Source organism: Passer domesticus, chromosome Z (assembly GCF_036417665.1).
Source record: "Passer domesticus isolate bPasDom1 chromosome Z, bPasDom1.hap1, whole genome shotgun sequence".
NCBI classification, from domain to species: domain Eukaryota; kingdom Metazoa; phylum Chordata; class Aves; order Passeriformes; family Passeridae; genus Passer; species Passer domesticus.
The window spans coordinates 64001806-64020737 of NC_087512.1; the positions used below are offsets into that span (position 1 = coordinate 64001806).

General features: G+C 37.6%; 1 protein-coding gene across 2 annotated transcripts in view; it reads left to right on the forward strand.

Moving 5' to 3' along the window:
* Positions 1 to 8865, forward strand: part of COMMD10 (COMM domain containing 10) — a 104168-nt gene extending 95303 nt beyond the window's left edge. For both annotated transcript variants that reach the window (XM_064403752.1, XM_064403749.1), the window contains 2 exons: positions 7625 to 7684; positions 8311 to 8865. In XM_064403752.1, coding sequence (XP_064259822.1) covers positions 7625 to 7684; positions 8311 to 8349 — 99 coding nt within the window. In that variant the 3' untranslated portion in view covers positions 8350 to 8865. The remainder of the gene's footprint in view (positions 1 to 7624; positions 7685 to 8310) is intronic.
* Positions 8866 to 18932: the final 10067 nt, after the last annotated feature.

Sequence of the window (18932 nt, forward strand, 5' to 3'; positions counted from 1 at the left end):
TGATGTGAGCTGTCTTTAGAGTGGTCTTCATGGCTTTGAAGACTTATACATGCTAGCCCCAGTGGAAATAAAAGAAACACAGAATCACAACTGCCTGGTTTTCCTTGAAGTATTCCTGAACTTAATTTTTTAAATGTCATAAAGTTCTGTGACAAGTGAGGTGTACAAAATGGGAAAGATAAGAATTTAATTTCTTCTGAGGAATAAAACCACTTATCACAATACAGCTCTGATTAAAGAAGAAAGTTGTATTTTGATAGTTACAGACAGTATGAGCGGTATGCACCAATTAGGGTGTGTATGATTTCTCATGGACTCTTTTTTCCAAACTTGATACAGTGAAATTTAATAGGAAGAAAGCCTGTTTGGATTTTTTTTGTTTGTTTGTTTGTTTTTTGTTTGTTTGTGTGTGTTTGTGGGTTTTGGGGATTTTTTTGTGGGTTTCCTTTTTAAATTTTTAGTAAGACTGCCTCTTCAGAGAGCTTACTGCAGTATTTGGAGTACAGTAGAATTTGCAAAATTACGTGAGAGATGAAACAGGAAAATAATAATTATTAGGACCTGTGTTTCTCAGATTAATCTGTAACATTCTTAATATTCGTGGCAGCCTTTCATTGAATGAACTGATTTTTAAAACACATGTCAAAACACGTTTGGCTATACTGTTTTTGGAAATTTTGCATGTTTTGCTATTGAATCCTGAAAATATAACAACATTCATGTGGGTGGAGGCTTGTTTTGTTGCTCGTAGTGACTGAATCCATGTGGAGTCTAGTGAGGAATCAATCAGGAGCTTGTGCACTGTGTATAGTTATCTTCAAAGAAGGAAAGGGCATTGAAGGTAAATACAAATACAGAACTGACATAAAGCAAGTCAGCCTTTCAATAGATCTTCTATGAGCCATTTCCCGTACCTGCAACATACTGGGAAGTATCAATATAAAAGACATGCTTTTAAGCGATAGGCATACACTGATACCCATCTACCACCTTTTTCTCCAAAAAGTTTATTCACTGTGATGTTTTTCTAAAAGTGTGTTTAACATAATCTGCACAGAAGTGTCAACCCTCATCCCTAGATTTCTGGTTTTTAGAGGTTTTCCATGCAAAAGTATCATTGAAAGGCCAACCAATATAATGATGGTACTTATATGAATGTAAATTCCTAGGAAACTTTGCTTGGATACAGCTGTTGAAAAAAAAGGCTTTTTGATCTCTCTTTTCTTTAGCAGGGTGGTATTTACTCTGACACAATGTACTGAGGTGAAAACTGTAGTTTTGGGGTTTTTTTTCCTCAGATAATTCTTTCAGTTTTAAAAACATTTTTCTTACCTGCTGTGAAAAAGGGACCTGTCTGTCTCATATGTTCTGTGATCTTCCCAGCCTTTGTGGTCTTTTTAGTAGTTGTGTCCCCCCTTTCCTGTCTATAGTTTTGCATCAGTTCATTCAGCCAGCAATTGATATTTTTGTGAGGATGGGGAAGAACAAGAGTAATGAAAATAGTAGTGACTGACAATTCTTACTGCAGTTTGGGAATATGTCAGGTCTTCTGTAGGTCTCCAAATGCCTGCAGAATCTGTTGCTTTATTACCAGATTGGACAACAAATTCATTCATTCTTCCATGCAAACATATTTAAATGATCCTGAATCTGCTGGAGTGAGAGTCAACATTTATCTGTATGTATCTCAATAAATTGCGGTAACACATTGGTTACATCTCAGGAATCAACACAGACCTTTGGTTAGGATGCTTATGTATAGATTGCAAAGAGAGGGAAAGACATCTTTAGTACGATGCGAATCTTGATCTCCCTGAATCCACAAGAAATTTGAGTTTCTTAAGCTTATATGTAAAAGAAATGCAACTTTGAAAGGTAGAATGCAGTATGTTTATGAACTAGAAGTTAATATGTTGGTCAGGAAGTGTGGGTTAGTGTCTTACATTTTATAACAGTTACATACTGAAACTTGAAATGTATGTAATTCATAAAACATGATTTTTTTTCTCTTCAAAAATAGTAATTTGGTATTGCAAATGGAAATAAGCTTGGAAAAAGAATGAAGTTTGAAAGTTACTGTTCTGATGATGTGAAAGGAGTGTATTAGTCTGTATTTAACTCCCAGTGTTTTGCTGAATCCCTGAGCTGAATTACATCCATTGACAGCTGTAAGAATATGAAGAAGTTTTAATTACTGTTTCTTATATGCAGAGAGTTAACAAACAGGTGTGCTTCTAAGAAGTGCTTTAAGAAAGGTCTGTTTTAATGCATATGTTCTTAAAATTGATCTTCCTGACCAAGCAGCAGAAACGTTTTCATAAATTCTGTGAGATTCAAGTAGAAAAAGGGCTGTAAGTTGTAAGTACCTAGGTGAATACACAGTTCTCCGGGATCCAAGCAAATTTAAAAGAAGTCTGAATTAATGTTGCACAAAAATTGATAGGTCCAGAGGGAAATGTAGGCTAATAAGAATCAACTGGAGTCTGTTTAGGAATGAATCTTAATTTGTCCATAAATTGATTAGCATAGCTATCCATATAATTCTGTTATAGCTGAGATTTTAAGGATATCTAATGGGAGTAAATTGGAGAATGGATAGCAGATGTGAAAGTATTCTTCTCTCAAACCTAATGGAAATGTGGCTCAAGATAGTATTAAAGGTACTATTAGAATATGAAGACTGGGATGTATGTTATTTCACTTAGTTACTATTAAAAAGCTTTGCTGAATATACTGCATTTTTTACAGGTGCTCAGTCATGGAACATTATCATTGTCAGACATTTAGCTTCTAAATATATTACATAATTCAGCTTATCCCTCCGTTTGCTTCAGAATACTTGGCATTTATTTTTCAACATCATTGAAGTAGTTATAGCTTTACAGTTGAGAACAGTAGTATCTGTTTTTCTGTATTCAAGTTAGCTTTAACCCAGAGGTTTAGCTTTAATTTATAACTTCTAGTGCATTACTGTATGCTTACACATGGGGTTGGGGATTTAAAAGTGTGGAATAGTTGTGTAGTATGTAAGGTTGCAAAATTCTGTCATTAGTAATAAAGCTTTTCTCAGTAGCACATTATGAATATCTAGAGCACTGTATTAAAAACACCCAACAAACCACTACAAACACATAAAGATCCCCACTGTAAAACCAACCAACCAAGAAACCAACCAACCAACCAACCCTCTAAAAGCAAAAGCCAGTCCTTTGGTTATAACTGGAAATTTGTCTCTGCTTTCTGAAGTATTTTAAGAAGACAATTTTTGCTTGGTTTCCACAGAAACATTTTGCAGTAAGAAGGTATTTGTGTTTAAAATAGTTAGCCAAGATAATGGGAAATTGAAGACTCTTACATATCCTGTATATTTGTATCCTCATTATTGTATGCTGATGATCATGTTCAGCTAAAAAATTGCCTGTTTGGTGGTGGCTGTAAGCTAAGTGTATATTGAAAGACTGTGGCTATTTTGTAGAATTAGCCAGACATTCAGAATGGCTGTTTTGGTTAAGATAGCATATTAATATTGACTGGGAATACAATGGTTTTATCTTAATTTTCCTCTCATTTCTCTTTCCTCTTCCCTGCCCCCCTTCTTCCCCCAAAGGAAATTTGGTTTTAGAGACTGATGAAGATGTTATGTTTTTTAAAATAATAGCAGACAGTAAGTGAGAAGATACTTAAGGGGAGAAAACAGCCCTAATCAGTTAAACTTATTAGAATTTCACGGTTCTCAGGAGGCTGTAAGTTGTAAATTGATACAACCCTGGGGTGAGAGAAGAGGTGGAATAAAATCAGATTTCATTGAGATGTATGAAGGCAAAATGGCACTAAAATCTAATTTTTACACTTAAAATACATTCACTAGTGATAGATGTCCAAACATGTTAAACCACACATTTCAGAAAGCTTATTACCCTATTCCTTGCAGTGAATTCAGAGTGATGTAAAGATTTTTCTTGGTGACACCTGCAATTCACACATACCTTTCCAGTAGTAAATGCAATGTTTTGTCATGTTTTACAGTAGATGAACACGCTGAACTTAACAGCAACTTTATTTAGCTAATGTGCTGCACATACTCTTTAGCTACAATCATTGAGCATGTTGCTCTAGTGCAGTCCCTGCCACCCTTCATGGATATTGTGTCAGACAAAAAGCCTCTCTCCTTGTTTTCAAAGCAGCCCAAAGAATGAATGTTTGGTACTTTAGAGATTTCTTTGTCTTCATAAGAATAGTATACTCAGCTATTTTTCTCTGACGCTATGAAACTGTCACACTCAAGGCTAAAACTCTAAAAGTAGGATGTAGGAGTTAACACTGGCTCAGCAGCAAAATTTGGGATGTAATTAGAAAAACTGTTGGACTGACAAAGTGTGACAATGGGAATAAATTCAGTTTAGTTTTCTGGTCACTCAATTTAATTTTCTTTCACATGAAGATGATAAAAATAAAGAGAAAATGAGATGCCAAAAATGAGGGGGAGTGTAGTGTGAAGGTGAGGGTTGGGAAGATATTTATAAGGTAAGAGGAAAAAAGAATGATACGTTTGATAAAAAGAAGAAGAAGTTAAACATCCAGCAAATTGCTGTTTTCTTATTTATGTCTGGGAAACACATACTAGATCAGAGGCAACATCTGAAAACTTGTATGTGCAGATAAAAGAAGTCAGCTTAGCTTTACTTTTCATAAGTAGGTTGAGGCTTTGTCTGCACACATTGACATTTAATTAAGTAAGTAAGCTGAAAGTGACTTTTTTAATCCTGAGTTTTAGTTACAGTTGAAATATGATTGGGGTCTGTAATTTTGCATGCTTATCTGAATAAAATTCCATTAAGTATATTAGGAATTTGCCTGCCCTGGGGGGTAGCAATATTCTATCTATACAGTCATTTTTAAGACAATTTTACGGAGTAATTGAAGAACTGGGTGGTAACCTAGTTCTTGTGGTGCACAGTTTTGTTTGCACTTGTTTATATTCACACAGAATAAAGCAAATAATGCATATCTTGGCTAAAAATGGGGGGCCATCAGCCGCCTGAGAATTATGTTTTTCTTGTAAGGATCTAGTTATGATATGACATTTTTGTAATTTGTATAGGAACTCCTGACCACACAATAATGATCATTTGTCATCATCCTTAACAGACTCATGCTAGTGAGAAATTTAATATAGTAAAGTAACATTTTTAACTGGTGCCCTACTTCTGCATGGCTTTTTTTTGTATACCCCTCTCTGCTGAAGTGGTGTAGTAGATGTACCAGGTTTTTACACATATAAACAAATGTGTTTTAGCAGACAATTAAGTACAGATAAACAACATATTTCATACAAGATTGTTACACCTCGCTCCCATTGACACTCCTACTCCTACCCCAGATCAGAAACATAGCCCAGCATGGCATGCTTTCTTTTAGATCTCCACAGACATTTGCCTGCTACAGTCCAACATTCATTTTGTCCTAGTTATCAGAGTATGACTGTTAAATAATAATGGGAAGAGAGATCTCATCCTAAAGCAGAGTGGTTTTTTTTAATAAAGTGTAAAGAGAATCTGAATTAAAAGGTCTTCACTTTTTTCATTTGCATACTCTATCTTCTAAATAACAGTAACTAATGTGGCTAGAAAATATGAAAGACAAGCAGTGAGAGAGAGAAGGAGAATCGATTGTGCTTGGTGATCTGAAGTAGTACAAGAAGATGCCCATTTTGAATGAGACATGGAGATTGGAGAAATGAGATCTGCTGGTCAGATGTCTTTCTGTGCCCCTTCTGGAGGCATTGCAAAACTATCGCATCAAAATGCAGCAGACTCCCTTTCCAGAAATCAGTCAAGAAATGATCCTAGCTATTAATTGTGACTGATAAACTTTGAAGATACAAGATATCGTCCTTTTGCTGAACCTCCCCTTTGCAGTTCTGATTCCTTCCATTCAGTCACCAAAATCCTTCTAGGAAGGCAAATGCCAAGCAAGCATCCCAACTGAAATGGTTGATCCCTTTGATATTAGTGTATCTTTCTTCTTTCCTCTACCCACTTGCTCTTCTGAAAAAAAAACCTTGTTTGCTTTGTTTTTTGTTTCTTAGCTGTTAGAAAGCCTTTAAAAATGCTTTTACTTCCCTGTCATGGCATTATGCTCTTGGAAGGGAGGATCAGCTGGAGTCATGGCAAAGAAAACTGCTGTCCTGGTAGTTTTATTTTGTATTCACCATACGATTCACAGTATTGCATTGTTCCTTCCCAGAGGGGGAAGATTGGTCTCTCATGCAAATCACTGGTCCTTTTCTACGCTTTTGTAGCTGTCCTGAAATTGTTGGAAGGGATCCTTCTTTCTGCAGAGTGGGAAGGAGGAATTGCACCAGACAGGCTGGCCCCAGTTATTTTATATCTTTCCTGTGTCTCTTACAACTCCTTTTGAGGAGCAGGCACCAGGCAGTACCTATACTGTGTTCCCAGGGCTTCTGCTGGTCTTTTGCATTTGGTGGGCCAAATTCAGTGACATTATTTGGCATAACTTGAGACTTGCATTGCTTTGAGTACACAGAATCTGGCCCTCAGCCTTAACTGTATGCAAAAGTGTCCTTGTTCATTTAAGCTGAGTGGATAAACAAGTGTTTTTCTATTGACCCAAGAGCTACATGAAGTTGCTACCAGTTAAAGAAACGTGGTGTGTGTACATTATTTCAGCTGATAATATTTTGTGAGTAGAGGTGTCCAGAGATTCAGCTTTCACGGAGCTTGGTTATTGTTCATGCTAGTGCAGCTTTTATGCTCAGGAATGCCTCTAAGCCTTGAAAAGTCTAAGAAAAATAAAAAGAATGTGCAGAAATGGAAATCTACTTTTAAATAAATAAAGTCACGAAGTGTAGTAGAAGGAATAAGGCTAGGTAGGAACTGTGTGGATAGGTCTGCAGTGTGATTGAAGGTAGCAGGCTCCAAGCAAGTTAAGCAGGACAGAAGTTTTAATTTAACTCACATCTTCACAGACATCAGCACATGGATGCAGCGGATTATTACCACCATCTGTTTTATCTACAGCAGTTTTCATCAGTTGTGTTATTTTGTGGGTTTTTTAAGTGCTTAAGCACTGCTTTGAAGCTGTTGTGTTAATTGTTAACTTTGGCTGAATTTGCATGGATGCCTATAGCAGTGTCAGCATGCTAAGATTGGAACTGTTAGATTAATGAATGGAAGTATCGGCTCTGTGCCTGTGCAGTACATTAATAGCTGTGCCAGTTCAATCAAATACACTACTGACTTTGTCGCTGTGAAATGATATTTACCAGATCTTAGATGGACTGCTGAGAAAGATGAATGCAATCTTTCATTTTAGTCTGACTTAAAAATAAGGTAACTAAATTCTTCACATAGATTATTTTATTGCTGTTCATCACAGGAGGAGAATAGATATACTGGTAGATTTGAAGTCTTCACTTAAATGAAATATACATGTATGAGGAACATTGTATTGAATGGAAGGAAACTAATCATTATCTTTCATAGAGCTTAATCTCATATTCTGATTTATTGGAGTTAATGTTGAAAAGAGAAATTAAGAAAAGGAAAAGGAAAGGGTATGCTTATTCCTTAATTTTTTAATTTGTTTTCTTTCTTCTTTACAGAACCTGAAGAAGGTGTTTGTAGAATTCAGCCATAAGGAGCTATTTGAGTTCTACAACAAGGTCTGTAGATTTTACAATCCTATAGTTTCTCTGTAAACACATTATGCTGCTTAGCAGGAAGTGTTGCCTATATGAATTAAATCTAGTAAAACTGGAAAAAAGGGATCCAACTTAAATCAAGACTGTTGGAATCCTTTTGTCACATAAGCCATTTTCAAGAAGAGCCTGTGCATTCAGCTTTGGAATAGGCAGGGCTTGGGTCACTGTAAGCATACCTGGTGGTTAGATCAGGAGGAGTAGCTGATGATTGACAGTGGGGATCTCTCTGGAAACAGCATCTTTGTGTTACATCTTCATCAAGATGCTAGGCCCATAATCCAGTCAAAATGAACGATATTTTTTTTTCCTTGTTATTATGCATTGGAAATTCAGAGGAAAACATCTGTGCATGATAAAAAGGTAGTATTTCGAAAACTGTTTCTTTAAAATTTGAATATTTAAACTGCAGTAATGAATTCTAATAGCTTCATGTAAAAACAAATATTCATGAGTACAGGATTTTTATATTGGTATGCAAATATATTTAGTATGCATAGTTGAAGATACTGGTTATTTCTGTTTGCATGTTTCTAAACAACCCTTTATGAGTGGAGGTTTTTTTCTCACTTTTTCTTTCCTTTAAATAGCTGGAAACTATACAAGCACAGCTGGATTCCCTTACGTGATGTTTTTGAAGACTTATTTCTCCATCACACTCCTGCCACCTCATTATTTTGAATTGAAGATAGATTGCCAAGCTGCGTTTCCTGAAGGATTCAGCGGGTTGCTTCTTGTAAAATTATATGGCTTATCTGCTTTTCAGACCAGTACCATTAGCTAAGAGTCTTTGTCAAGGGTCTGAAGATTCTAATGGACTTTCTCTTCTTTGCTTAGCAGCTGTGAAAAATGTCTTCTTTACTTACAGTGGGGAAACACCCTGCCCATGCCCTCCCCCCCCACCGAAAGAATGCTACCCTGCTTCAGAAATATTTTTTTTGATTCTATTATGCATGTTACTTGATTCTGGTAGAAATTTGCATGTTAGTGAGAGATGAGGAAAAAATTCCTTTTTTGTAGACGAATGTAGAAATTATAAGAAAATACTCAGCTAATAAAATCTCTATCCTTTTTAAATAATATTCCTACAATTGATAATGCTTCTTGCAGATTTGTCAAAATAAATTCAGAATTTTGAAAGTTGATTTTGGAGCTAGTCAAACTTCATTTCAGTATCTTTATTCTATTTTAGTTTGGTGGGGGTTTTTTCTTTGAAATAATCAACAATGTCTTTTATTTCAGTATTTACTCTTGGCACGGAAAATAAACATGGCTTCTTAGCACTGCATGCCCACTAATGAATCTAAGAAGTGTGGTGTATAACTAAAAGGGAGAAATCTCAGAGTATAAAACAAAAAAATACTGAAATGATCTGACAGATTTCTGAAAACTATATTGATCCTTCCTCATTTTACCACCAGAGTTTTTACATCGAACAGGAAAAATTGAAGTATAGTGATTAAAGGCCAACTTAGTCATACTTTCACCCATTAGTTCCAGATGATTCATGAGCAGCAGGAGAAAGGTAAAAGTCGTCTTAGTTCTTGTGTGTTGATGTTTGTTGACAGGCAACTTCATGCTGCGCAGTGTAGACTCTGGGCTCCAGGCTTATAGAAGGCAAGAGGAAATTTTCCTGTTCAGAGATTTAAGAATTTTTTCTTCCTGATGGAAGATGGGATGGTTAATACCCAGCCAGACAGTTTCCTTCTGTAGGTTTGCTCATGAATGTAGATATAAGTATAACCAAAATGTATGCTTTGAATACCTGGTTTCTCCGGAATAGTTTAGGTCCTCCTGTGCCAGATTTCCCACTTTGTTGCCTTTTTGTGCCTTTTTGTTGCTTTGTTGTTAGGGATTGTGCTGTCAGGTCTAGAATACTGTGAGATTTGTACAAGTTGTCCAAGCTGAAAATTATTAGATTCCGATGATAACAGCTTATGTGTGAGTAAAGGGCACTGAAAACACACACTTAGCATAGTCCTTAGCTCTTTAAGGAAGTGCCAAATGATACTCTGCTGCTCTGGTACAGTAACACTGTTACTGTAGAAGAAGAAGAAAGTCACCTGGAGGAACAAATGAGTCACCATTGCCCAGCAGAATGTCCTCAGCTATCCACTATAACTTGTGAGGCTGGCTGCTAAAATCACATCTTGTCATAAGCCCCTGGCACATGTACCATATTGTCTGGAGATGTCACCTCCTTGGTCTGGCTGTTCAATAAGAGCTTGGCAGCTCGCTCATCTCACCCTGCATAGACTGGTGCATGTCTGCAGATGGACACATCCTCACCATTCCCTCTGTTTGCTGACAGTAGCAGTGCTTTGTAGTTAGTGCAGCTGAGGGAATCCCCTTCTGCATGACTTGTCTTCTCTACCAGTCCTGTGGCACAGTGTGCTTTGTACAAGAACACTGCTCTTGAGCCTTTTCACTGAGTTTCCAGAGTTTATGTTCTGAGAGTCAGGTCTGAAGCGAGTTCAGGCCTTCCTGTGTAGATGCAGGACATACTAAGGCAGTTGTGTGAGGGGTTTAAGTTATCTTTGTGAATATAGGCAGTGATTGATGAATCCTGGAAGAGGAGGTGAAGGCTGGACTAGTTTGGAGAGCAAGAGCCATTGGACAAATCAGCAGGCACATCTTAGAAAAAGAAGTCAGAGTAGGAAGAAATGGGGAACAAGAAAAATGAAGGAGAGGGTACAGAAATGGGTATTCCCAAGGATGGAATTTGGGTGTTGGAAAATACCAGGAAGAGAGCAAAAACACTGGAAAATATGACAAAAGTATATATATACAAAGAAAAAATTAAACAGCAGGGGAGATAACCTTGTAGAAGAGTGAGAGGAAAACTGAGGAATCAGAGTAAACCAGAATTAGCTATGGAAACTAGCCAGTTGTATAACTGCATCTAGTATTTCAAACTAACCCAGAAGTGCCAACCTTGGTGCAAAGCTGACCAAGATCAAAGTGTAGGCTGATGAAATACAGATTTTAAATCTAGCTTTAATAGGAAATATTTTAAAATTGTAAAATTGTGTTGAGAGGGAAGAAAATGGCTAAGGTTGCAAATTAATTTTGTAAAATTCATTTAATGTTTATCTTAGTTTGCAGATGGCTGAAAAGATTTGTGGCTTCTTTACAGTGGCTGCCTTGTATTTTTTGCTAACTGTACTGAATTCTTAGTGTCAAAAGCTTTATTGTAAGAAGTACAGTGGTTACCTTTAGTCAAGGACTGCTGAGAAGTAAACATTTCGTTTAAAAATACTTTTCTGTATGTAGTGGGAAGCTTTGGGGTTGTACATTGTTATGGAGCAAGGACATAACCTGTACCATCTTAGAGAAGAATACTGCCACTTAAATTTAAGTGCTACTGACTAAGGAGAGAAAATTGGCTAACTGAGAAAGAGCAGAAGACTTTGTTAGGTCTTGCAGAAAAGAAGGCTTTTATCTGGTTGCTTCCCTCTGGGTGTGAGTGGACCTGGAGAAGGGAAGATTATTCTTTTCCTGAGAGAAGCTGTGTCTGCTTGGTTTGTATAGAATCCTGTTGCCTCAAAGTGTCAGTGAACAAGAGGAAGAACAAGCACTGGCACAGAGTGGGTCATGCGTGGGTAGATCTGCCTGAAGAAGGGATTCAACCCAGTGCCTGAGGGGTGGCAGAAAGAAAAACACTTCTGGGAGGAAGGCGATGTGAGTGAAGAATGACACAGAATGACCACACCAGGCTGGTGTGAGAGCCTAGACTGGTGTGTGCATTCTGAAGGCATTCGAGCTTTGGTTATGGGTACTGGTGAAAGACAGAACAGTGAGTCTCGGGGCTATTTTGAATAGCCCCAAGAAGAATTTTGGAATTCTTTATTGCAGAAAAAAAAGGGATGCATCCCATGCTCTTTCCAGTTCAGGATCCTAGCATACTGTAATGTCTCTTGGACATGATCCAGATTTGAAATTACCAAGGTTTCACATAGTGTTGAAGGAAGATATTTACAGAGATTTATTGAACTCTAAAACTGGAAATTGGAATGAGTAAGAATTACTAAATCTTCTTTCAGATCTTTCAGTGTATTTAAAAAACATTTGATTCATCTTTGTTCAGACATTAAAGACTGTATTTTCTGTGACTGTACTTCTTTCAAAACTGTAGTGTCAAAATCTGCCTCAAATGGACTGTTGGCAAAAGAAGGAAATCTTTTGATATAGGTGTAACAAGCATCAGTAATATTTTGACATGAAGATTTGGACTTCTGGACCTAAGGGAAAGACAGTTCTTAAACTGCCTCAAAACCACCAAGTTACTGGTGAAGAGCAACCACTTGTACATCACTGAGCAAAACCAACACTAAGGGCACATTAATGCTTATTGAGTACAAATGCATTAGATTATTTTTGTCCAGTTCAGACTGGGTGATGTAATTCCTGTTTTTTAAGCAAATACAAACTGTCTATAAATTTTTGCATTTTATTTTTGTTGAAATAAAATACATAGTTAGACAAATATAGCTTTGCTGTCTCAAATTTCAACTAACTACCAAACCAGAGGAGGATTTCAAATTCACCTTTAATTTCTGGGTTTGCTGACACATAAATTTTGAGTAATGACCTGCAGCTTCATTTCTACACTCTGGTTTTATGGACTTTTAAGTCTTGTTCTTTCAAAGCATGAAGCATTTACTGACATGCTAATTCTTCCTTGGTCAAAGGAAGAAGAGTGGTTATTGTTATAAAATAGCATAATCCCCCCTTCACACCTGTTCATACTCTAATATACTTGATTCCAGCATCATCAGTAACATTTCATTGCTTGGCTGTATTGGCATATGTCTTCAAAGATTATGAATTCTCTCACATTATGGTAGAATAATGGCAAAGCTTAGTAATGTCTGCTGACCAGTGAATAAGTAACATAGCATTTTGTGTTATACGCTTTTATAGCTTATTTGACCAATGAAAATAAGTAACATTTTGAGCTACTGTGTGGAAGTTCCTTTTGTGTGGAGCAGATATGAATAACAGTGATTTTGAGTAGGTGTGTGAACCACAGTGCTGCTGACTGGTACACTATTGATGGTGTCTCATTAAGATAAACTAATAAGATGCTTTTATCTGCAATTGCATAAGTTGATTTCTAATTTCCATAGAAATTAATCCGTTTTGTTGGATCTTCCCTTGGCCTCCTTAATTGTTGATCAGATCAAATTATATGCTGTGATTTTAACTGAAATGAAGTGTTTAGACCGTCTCTTCATCCCCTCATTATTTTGTTTCTCAAGAGATAAAAACTACTGGTCTGTTACAAATCAGTGTTCATCTGTATTCAGCTATGCATGCAGGAAGCACTTACCCCTCTCACTTAGAGGCATTAGTCTTTTTTCTGTTGAGGTCAAAATACATTTCATGGTTATCCAATGTTTTCTCCTATTATTGAAATCATAGGAGGGCGTTTGGAGTCCTACAAATGCTGGAAGCATAACTGTCTTGACCAGGTGTTCTAATAAGATGATCTCATTTTTAGAGCACTTTTAACTTCTTGTCATTGGTGTTAAACATTAATTGCCCCTTTATGGTAATATAAAACATACATTGAAGAAAATGTGGATGCATGTATTACCTGTCTCCAAGATGGCTGTGCAGATCCACAGAGGCCAGCACAGGCGGCTGTGGAGTACTAGTTCTGGGACTGAACACACTGGAGTGGCAGATTAGCTCTTTTGGAGTTCACCCTCTGGTCATTCAGGACAAGGGAAGGGAGGAGGAAGCAGCACTCCCTGGACATCGCTAACAAGATTCCTCATATCTGCACTGTGTTGGAAGGATCATCCCACAAGGGTTAATATGAAGAGCTCTGCGTATGGGTGAGCTGCATTTATTTCATTTAGTTGCCATCCGTGGTTGCAGTAGTTACGGCAGCTCTTTAATAAATTGTATTTCATGAGAACACAGTGCTTTTTCTGTCATGCACTTGTCTGTTTTTCTGCTTCCAGGGTTAAGAAATGCTTCTTTGTTAAAAAAAGAAATCAGTTAGATTTAAGAAATTATGCAGTTAATTATGTAGTAAGCATTTTAAATAATGTTTGCATTCTTGTGTTTGTTTATAATTTCAAATCGTTTGTCTTAGCCAATATCCTTGCTGGCAGCAGCAGAGGATGAATCTCAGTGAGGTCAGTGAAGCCCAGGGACTGAAGAAAGGACCTCCTGTTCCTTGCACTCATCCAGGTTGAGCCCTGTGGGGCAGCTCAGGCTTTTCCTTTGTTTTCACCTCAGACTGCCAGTTAGTTGAGTAGTCACTACCTCTTTCCTGGATAACAGTGCATCAGGAAAAGGTCAGAGATGCTGACTGCACTGGAAAAAAAACTTAAATCAGCCATATGTTGTTAGCTTAGCTCTATTCTGGAAGGGATGAGAATATTTTCTTCATGCAAGCTACAGTTCTGCCCAGGTCTCCTCCCTGTAAGGAGTGAGGTCAGAGTAGTGCTTTGCACATCAGATGAATCCCTGATACCTCTGTCAGGAGCCATGCCTTGTGATGGTAGGTCTCCACCATCTTCTCCTCTTGTAATTCCTAGCAAGTTCTTGTAGTTCTAGTTCATACACAGCTTGGAGAGAGGCACCACAGGCCTCAAGAACAGAAAAGGATCTTGCTTCATCTCTGCTCCCAGGAGGATGTCTACTCCTCTCTCAGGCTAGTGTTCAGTACGGTTCCAGGTAGTATCCTACCTGTTGAGGATTTTGTTGAGGTTTTCCCAAATTTGAAATTCACTTTGAGAAAGGTCCAGAAAAGAGCTGTATGAGAAGAGAAGTCAAACAAGACCAGCCTTTCAGGATATTCCCTTTCAGGGGAATTATTCAGTATTTGGCCATTTCTGGAATAAACTCTGTGTTCAACTAATCAATGATAAAATTTATTCTTTGCAGCCAAACTGCCTACTTGAATAAAATTATCATTGTTTCCCCACATCATCCTTATGAATTGCAGCAAGCTAAAATATCCTTGGAATCAGATTTAGGGCAACAGAAGTGAAGTATGTCAGATAATTGTGGAAAAAATGAAGCCTGTGAGTGTGAACTGATACTTCGGAGCTGTGCTCACTCACTGTCTGACAGGATGAATGGCAGTGATCCCAGTTTCTTAGGTAATCTGATACTAGATATAATAAAAAAGCCACCCTAGTTAAAATAGATATAAAGAGCCAAAAAGGATACAAATAAGCAGAGCAGAGTCTCCTTTAAGCAAGAGAACATAGTATGTAACTGAGGATGCTTGAAATGAGAAGGGGCAGCACAGACTGTGTGTAATCCTCATTGCAGTACCCAGTAAGTGTGCTGGAGTGCTTTTATGTCCTGCAACTGAGCTGCATCTCCCCATATCCTGTCAAATGCCACCCCTGCATCTACCCATTAAAATCTGTCTGGCAGCCTACTGATTGATTCCTTTGGGTCTGTAGTCATAAGAAGGACTGTCTGGGTGCTCTTCTGTATGTCAGGACAGAAGAAGGTCCTAAATTACCTCAAGTACTGCTGGGCAGTACTGCTCTTAACTGCTTCTGCAAACAGCACCCAAATAGGAATGCAAAGTATCTCAAATCATTTTAGTGTATTTCTGTCTGAACAAGCTGTGTTTGCGAGGGTTGATAGACAAGGTTTTGGGTGGGTGAGTGTCTCTCCCAGCACTGAAGTTGGTAAGTTTTAAGATCCACCTTCTGTCTGAGAACAGAGAAGTTTTAAATTAATATTTAGTTGAAATACTCAATATGAAAGAGAAGCCAAAGGTGGAGCTTATTCTGCTGCCTGGAGCAAAGTTCATGCTTTAGCTACTATGTTAGATGAATAAAATCTACCCTTGAGTTCCTTCCAGATGGGCCTGGATATGAATGTGTAAAATTATCTGAGCAAGAGGTTATATCCCTGTGGTATAATGATTTCAGCATGTTGGAAAAAAGGAAATCTCCTATTAATCAACCTTATTCCAGTGTGCAAGGTCACAAAGCATGAACTTGGTACCTTATTCTGTGTTTCATAGCCCTGCCTAAATCAAACCCAGGCTGCAGACATGACTGTACTTTTTACTTGCCAGAGTAGCCCTGTTGTCATAACTATCTGTAGTCAAGTGATTTTGGTGGTTGCAAATCAGACAGAGCATTCAGCTGCTACATTAGCCTACTTCTGTATCCAACGTATTGGTCCTTGAAAATTCAGCCCTTCAGAGTTCTGTCAGCCTCCAGATAAAGCAACCATATCTGTTGTATAAAAAGATACAAGGGATCTTATCACTTGTATGAAGATCTACTCTACCTCTTCACTATCAATATATGTGTGTGTATATATATATATTTATATTTATATATTTTTATATATTTTCTATATATTTTATATATTTATATTTATATTTATAGATGCTCACATATGTTTACAGAAGAATTCTGATGACTTGGTGACCAAAGATGCTATAGGTTTCTTTGCATAATCTTTTCTCCCTATTTCTCCCTTTCTGCTTATGTTTCTCCTGTATTTAAAAGCTGATTTTTACCCAGTTTGGGAATACAGTGCAGCAGTAATCCCCTGGTATATGGACAGAAGGATGAGGAAGAACAGGAAAAAACTACTGTACCAGCTTGTAAGAGACTTTGTCTTCTAGGAAAAGCCTGCTTGAAGGAAAAAAAAAAAATTTGATTTCCATAGATTTAGATTAGCTTGTTATAAATTGAAGGGTTATCCATGCCTCTCCCCAGGTACAAGTTAGCTGAAATCCTGCTGTTATGCATCATGCTGACAGCATATTATCTGAAAAATGCAGATACCTATCTGTAGTCTCTAGTTTTTAATCCATCAGATTTCATGAACATGATCTCTGAGGACAGTTACAAGCCCCAGTAATAAAAATTATGCATCCCACAAAACCATGAACTGGAATTCTGGTTTTCCTTTGGATTTTGTGAAAACTTCCTGGAAACTCACCAGTTTCTTTTTTGACCTCTTTGCTGCTGGAATCTATCTTTTACTGATTTTACCTTACCTCACTCAGTTAACCAGTTTTGCTCACAACTTTCCCTACACTCTTTAAGCTGAAATTAATGTTTTGCCATGTTCTTTCCCTGTTTGCTACATATGTACTCTGTCAACTTTTCAAAAGAAGGGTCAGGAGTTGCCATTTTTCTGTCAACAGTCCTCTGCTGGTGTGCACTTTTGAAGGACTTAGTACATATCTTAAAAGTCAGTAAAAAATCGTTCACAAATAGATTATACTGTATAAAATTGCACTATTCATCACAGTGACACTCAAGGTCACTACTAGTGTTATGGGGAAGTGGTGAAATAAACCAGATAAACAACTGAGAAGATCAGAAAACAGTAAAATACAGAAAAGAAGGGAAGGGAAGGGAAGGGAAGGGAAGGGAAGGGAAGGGAAGGGAAGGGAAGGGAAGGGAAGGGAAGGGAAGGGAAGGGAAGGGAAGGGAAGGGAAGGGAAGGGAAGGGAAGGGAAGGGAAGGGAAGGGAAGGGAAGGGAAAAGGGAAGGGAAGGGGAAAGGAAAAAGGAAAGGAAAAAGGAAAGGAAAAAGGAAAGGAAAAAGGAAAGGAAAACATCACTGCATTTTTGGACACATGGGGCACACAATCCACCTTTATTAGATAATCGGTCCTGCTACAAAACTGGGAAGCAAGGGAAACTAATGTTTCCCTTGCTTCCTTAAGTGATTGTATACACTTTTACTCTATGGAAGTTTTGCTGCATTAGCAAGATCTTTCTGTTATCTGTAAGTACAGTCTGTTTATTTGAGTACACAGTGGTTTTCAGTCACTTCATTGAGAAGTAAATAGGTCTGAGAATGTCTGAGACAATGTGGAATAGCCTTATAAATTCATTTTTATAAGGAATGATGGGAGCATTATGTTCAAAAGTACAGAAGGCTAAAAACATTGATGCTTCATAAATACCAGTAGTTGAAACATATTTTTATAATCAGAAGGAAAAAGGCAGCATGAAACATAGCATGGCAAAAACCACTCAGAGTCTTGTCTACAAGTCTGATGAGATTTATGGTCCATGGTACTAGCCCATGCATTTTTGCAATGCTGTGAAAGCAAACACAAGGTAATGGAAAACAATTATGAGTCATTCCTTTACTTCAGAGGTGATTAATGTGACACGGTCAAGTTAAATCCTCTGAAGAGACATCAGCTATGTGTTCCACTGATGGGTTTTGTAAGCATGGGTTTGATACTCTTCCACAGGAGATTTTAATTTCCTGCTAAAGGATATGTTCATGATCAAAACCAAGGTGTACATAAATACTAGCTGCTCAGCTTGTAAGACTGATGGTTTTCTTATCAGCAAATGATAAGAACACAGAACATCTTTAGTTTTATGATACAAACAACTCTGAAGTAAAGCACATGGAAATATTCTAATGGACTAGGCTGCAAAGGATCTAATAGCATCTCATCAGATCACCATATTCCTGGTCTGTGTGTATTCGCATTTAAAATCTGAAAATATTTGTTGCTCTAAGAGAGAAAGAGTGGCACTCAGAAATATAGGCAACAAAAAGGATGAGCCCAAAAACTAGAGGTCCTTGGAAGTGCTGCCAAATAAAAATATCTAAAGCCCACATCCACACAACTGGATTGTCACTTTGTCACTGTGCTTGCAGGCATTATTGAGTCCTGATCTGGCTCCCTGTGCATATTTGAAAACCTACTGGTGTGACTGCAGAGGGCACAAAGTTGCATTTAGCCCCTCAGTAGTTTCCCTTGACGCATGTCACTTAAGGTGTTAATCCAAGAGCTCAAGACAGTCTTTCATCCAATTTGTCTCCAATTTCTAATGGGAAACACATCCTAGGGATGCTTTGCCACCACCCCCAGCACTTCAGTATCCTAAAATGCATCCATTCAGACCTTTGATTCCACTTTTTTGTTTGCTAAGTTAGCCCAGCTCTTCTATTGCCTTTCTTAGTTTCAGCAAATCCTTAGTTGGAGCAGAATCTTCTCTGGATGAGAGCTGAGTACAGAGGTTCCCTCCAGTGTAACTGAGTCTAGTTTTGTGGCTAGGCTGGATGGAAGTGTTTTGCAGAAGTTATTTCAAATTTTGTCTACTCTCACCTGTCATCATGATTTCAAGTCTCAATTCTCATCCATTTCCATGCTTAGAAAGGCAGAAGATATGAAACTCATTTTTGATGTATTGAGTGCAATTGTATTCTAAGGTCACAAAATTAGGTATTGT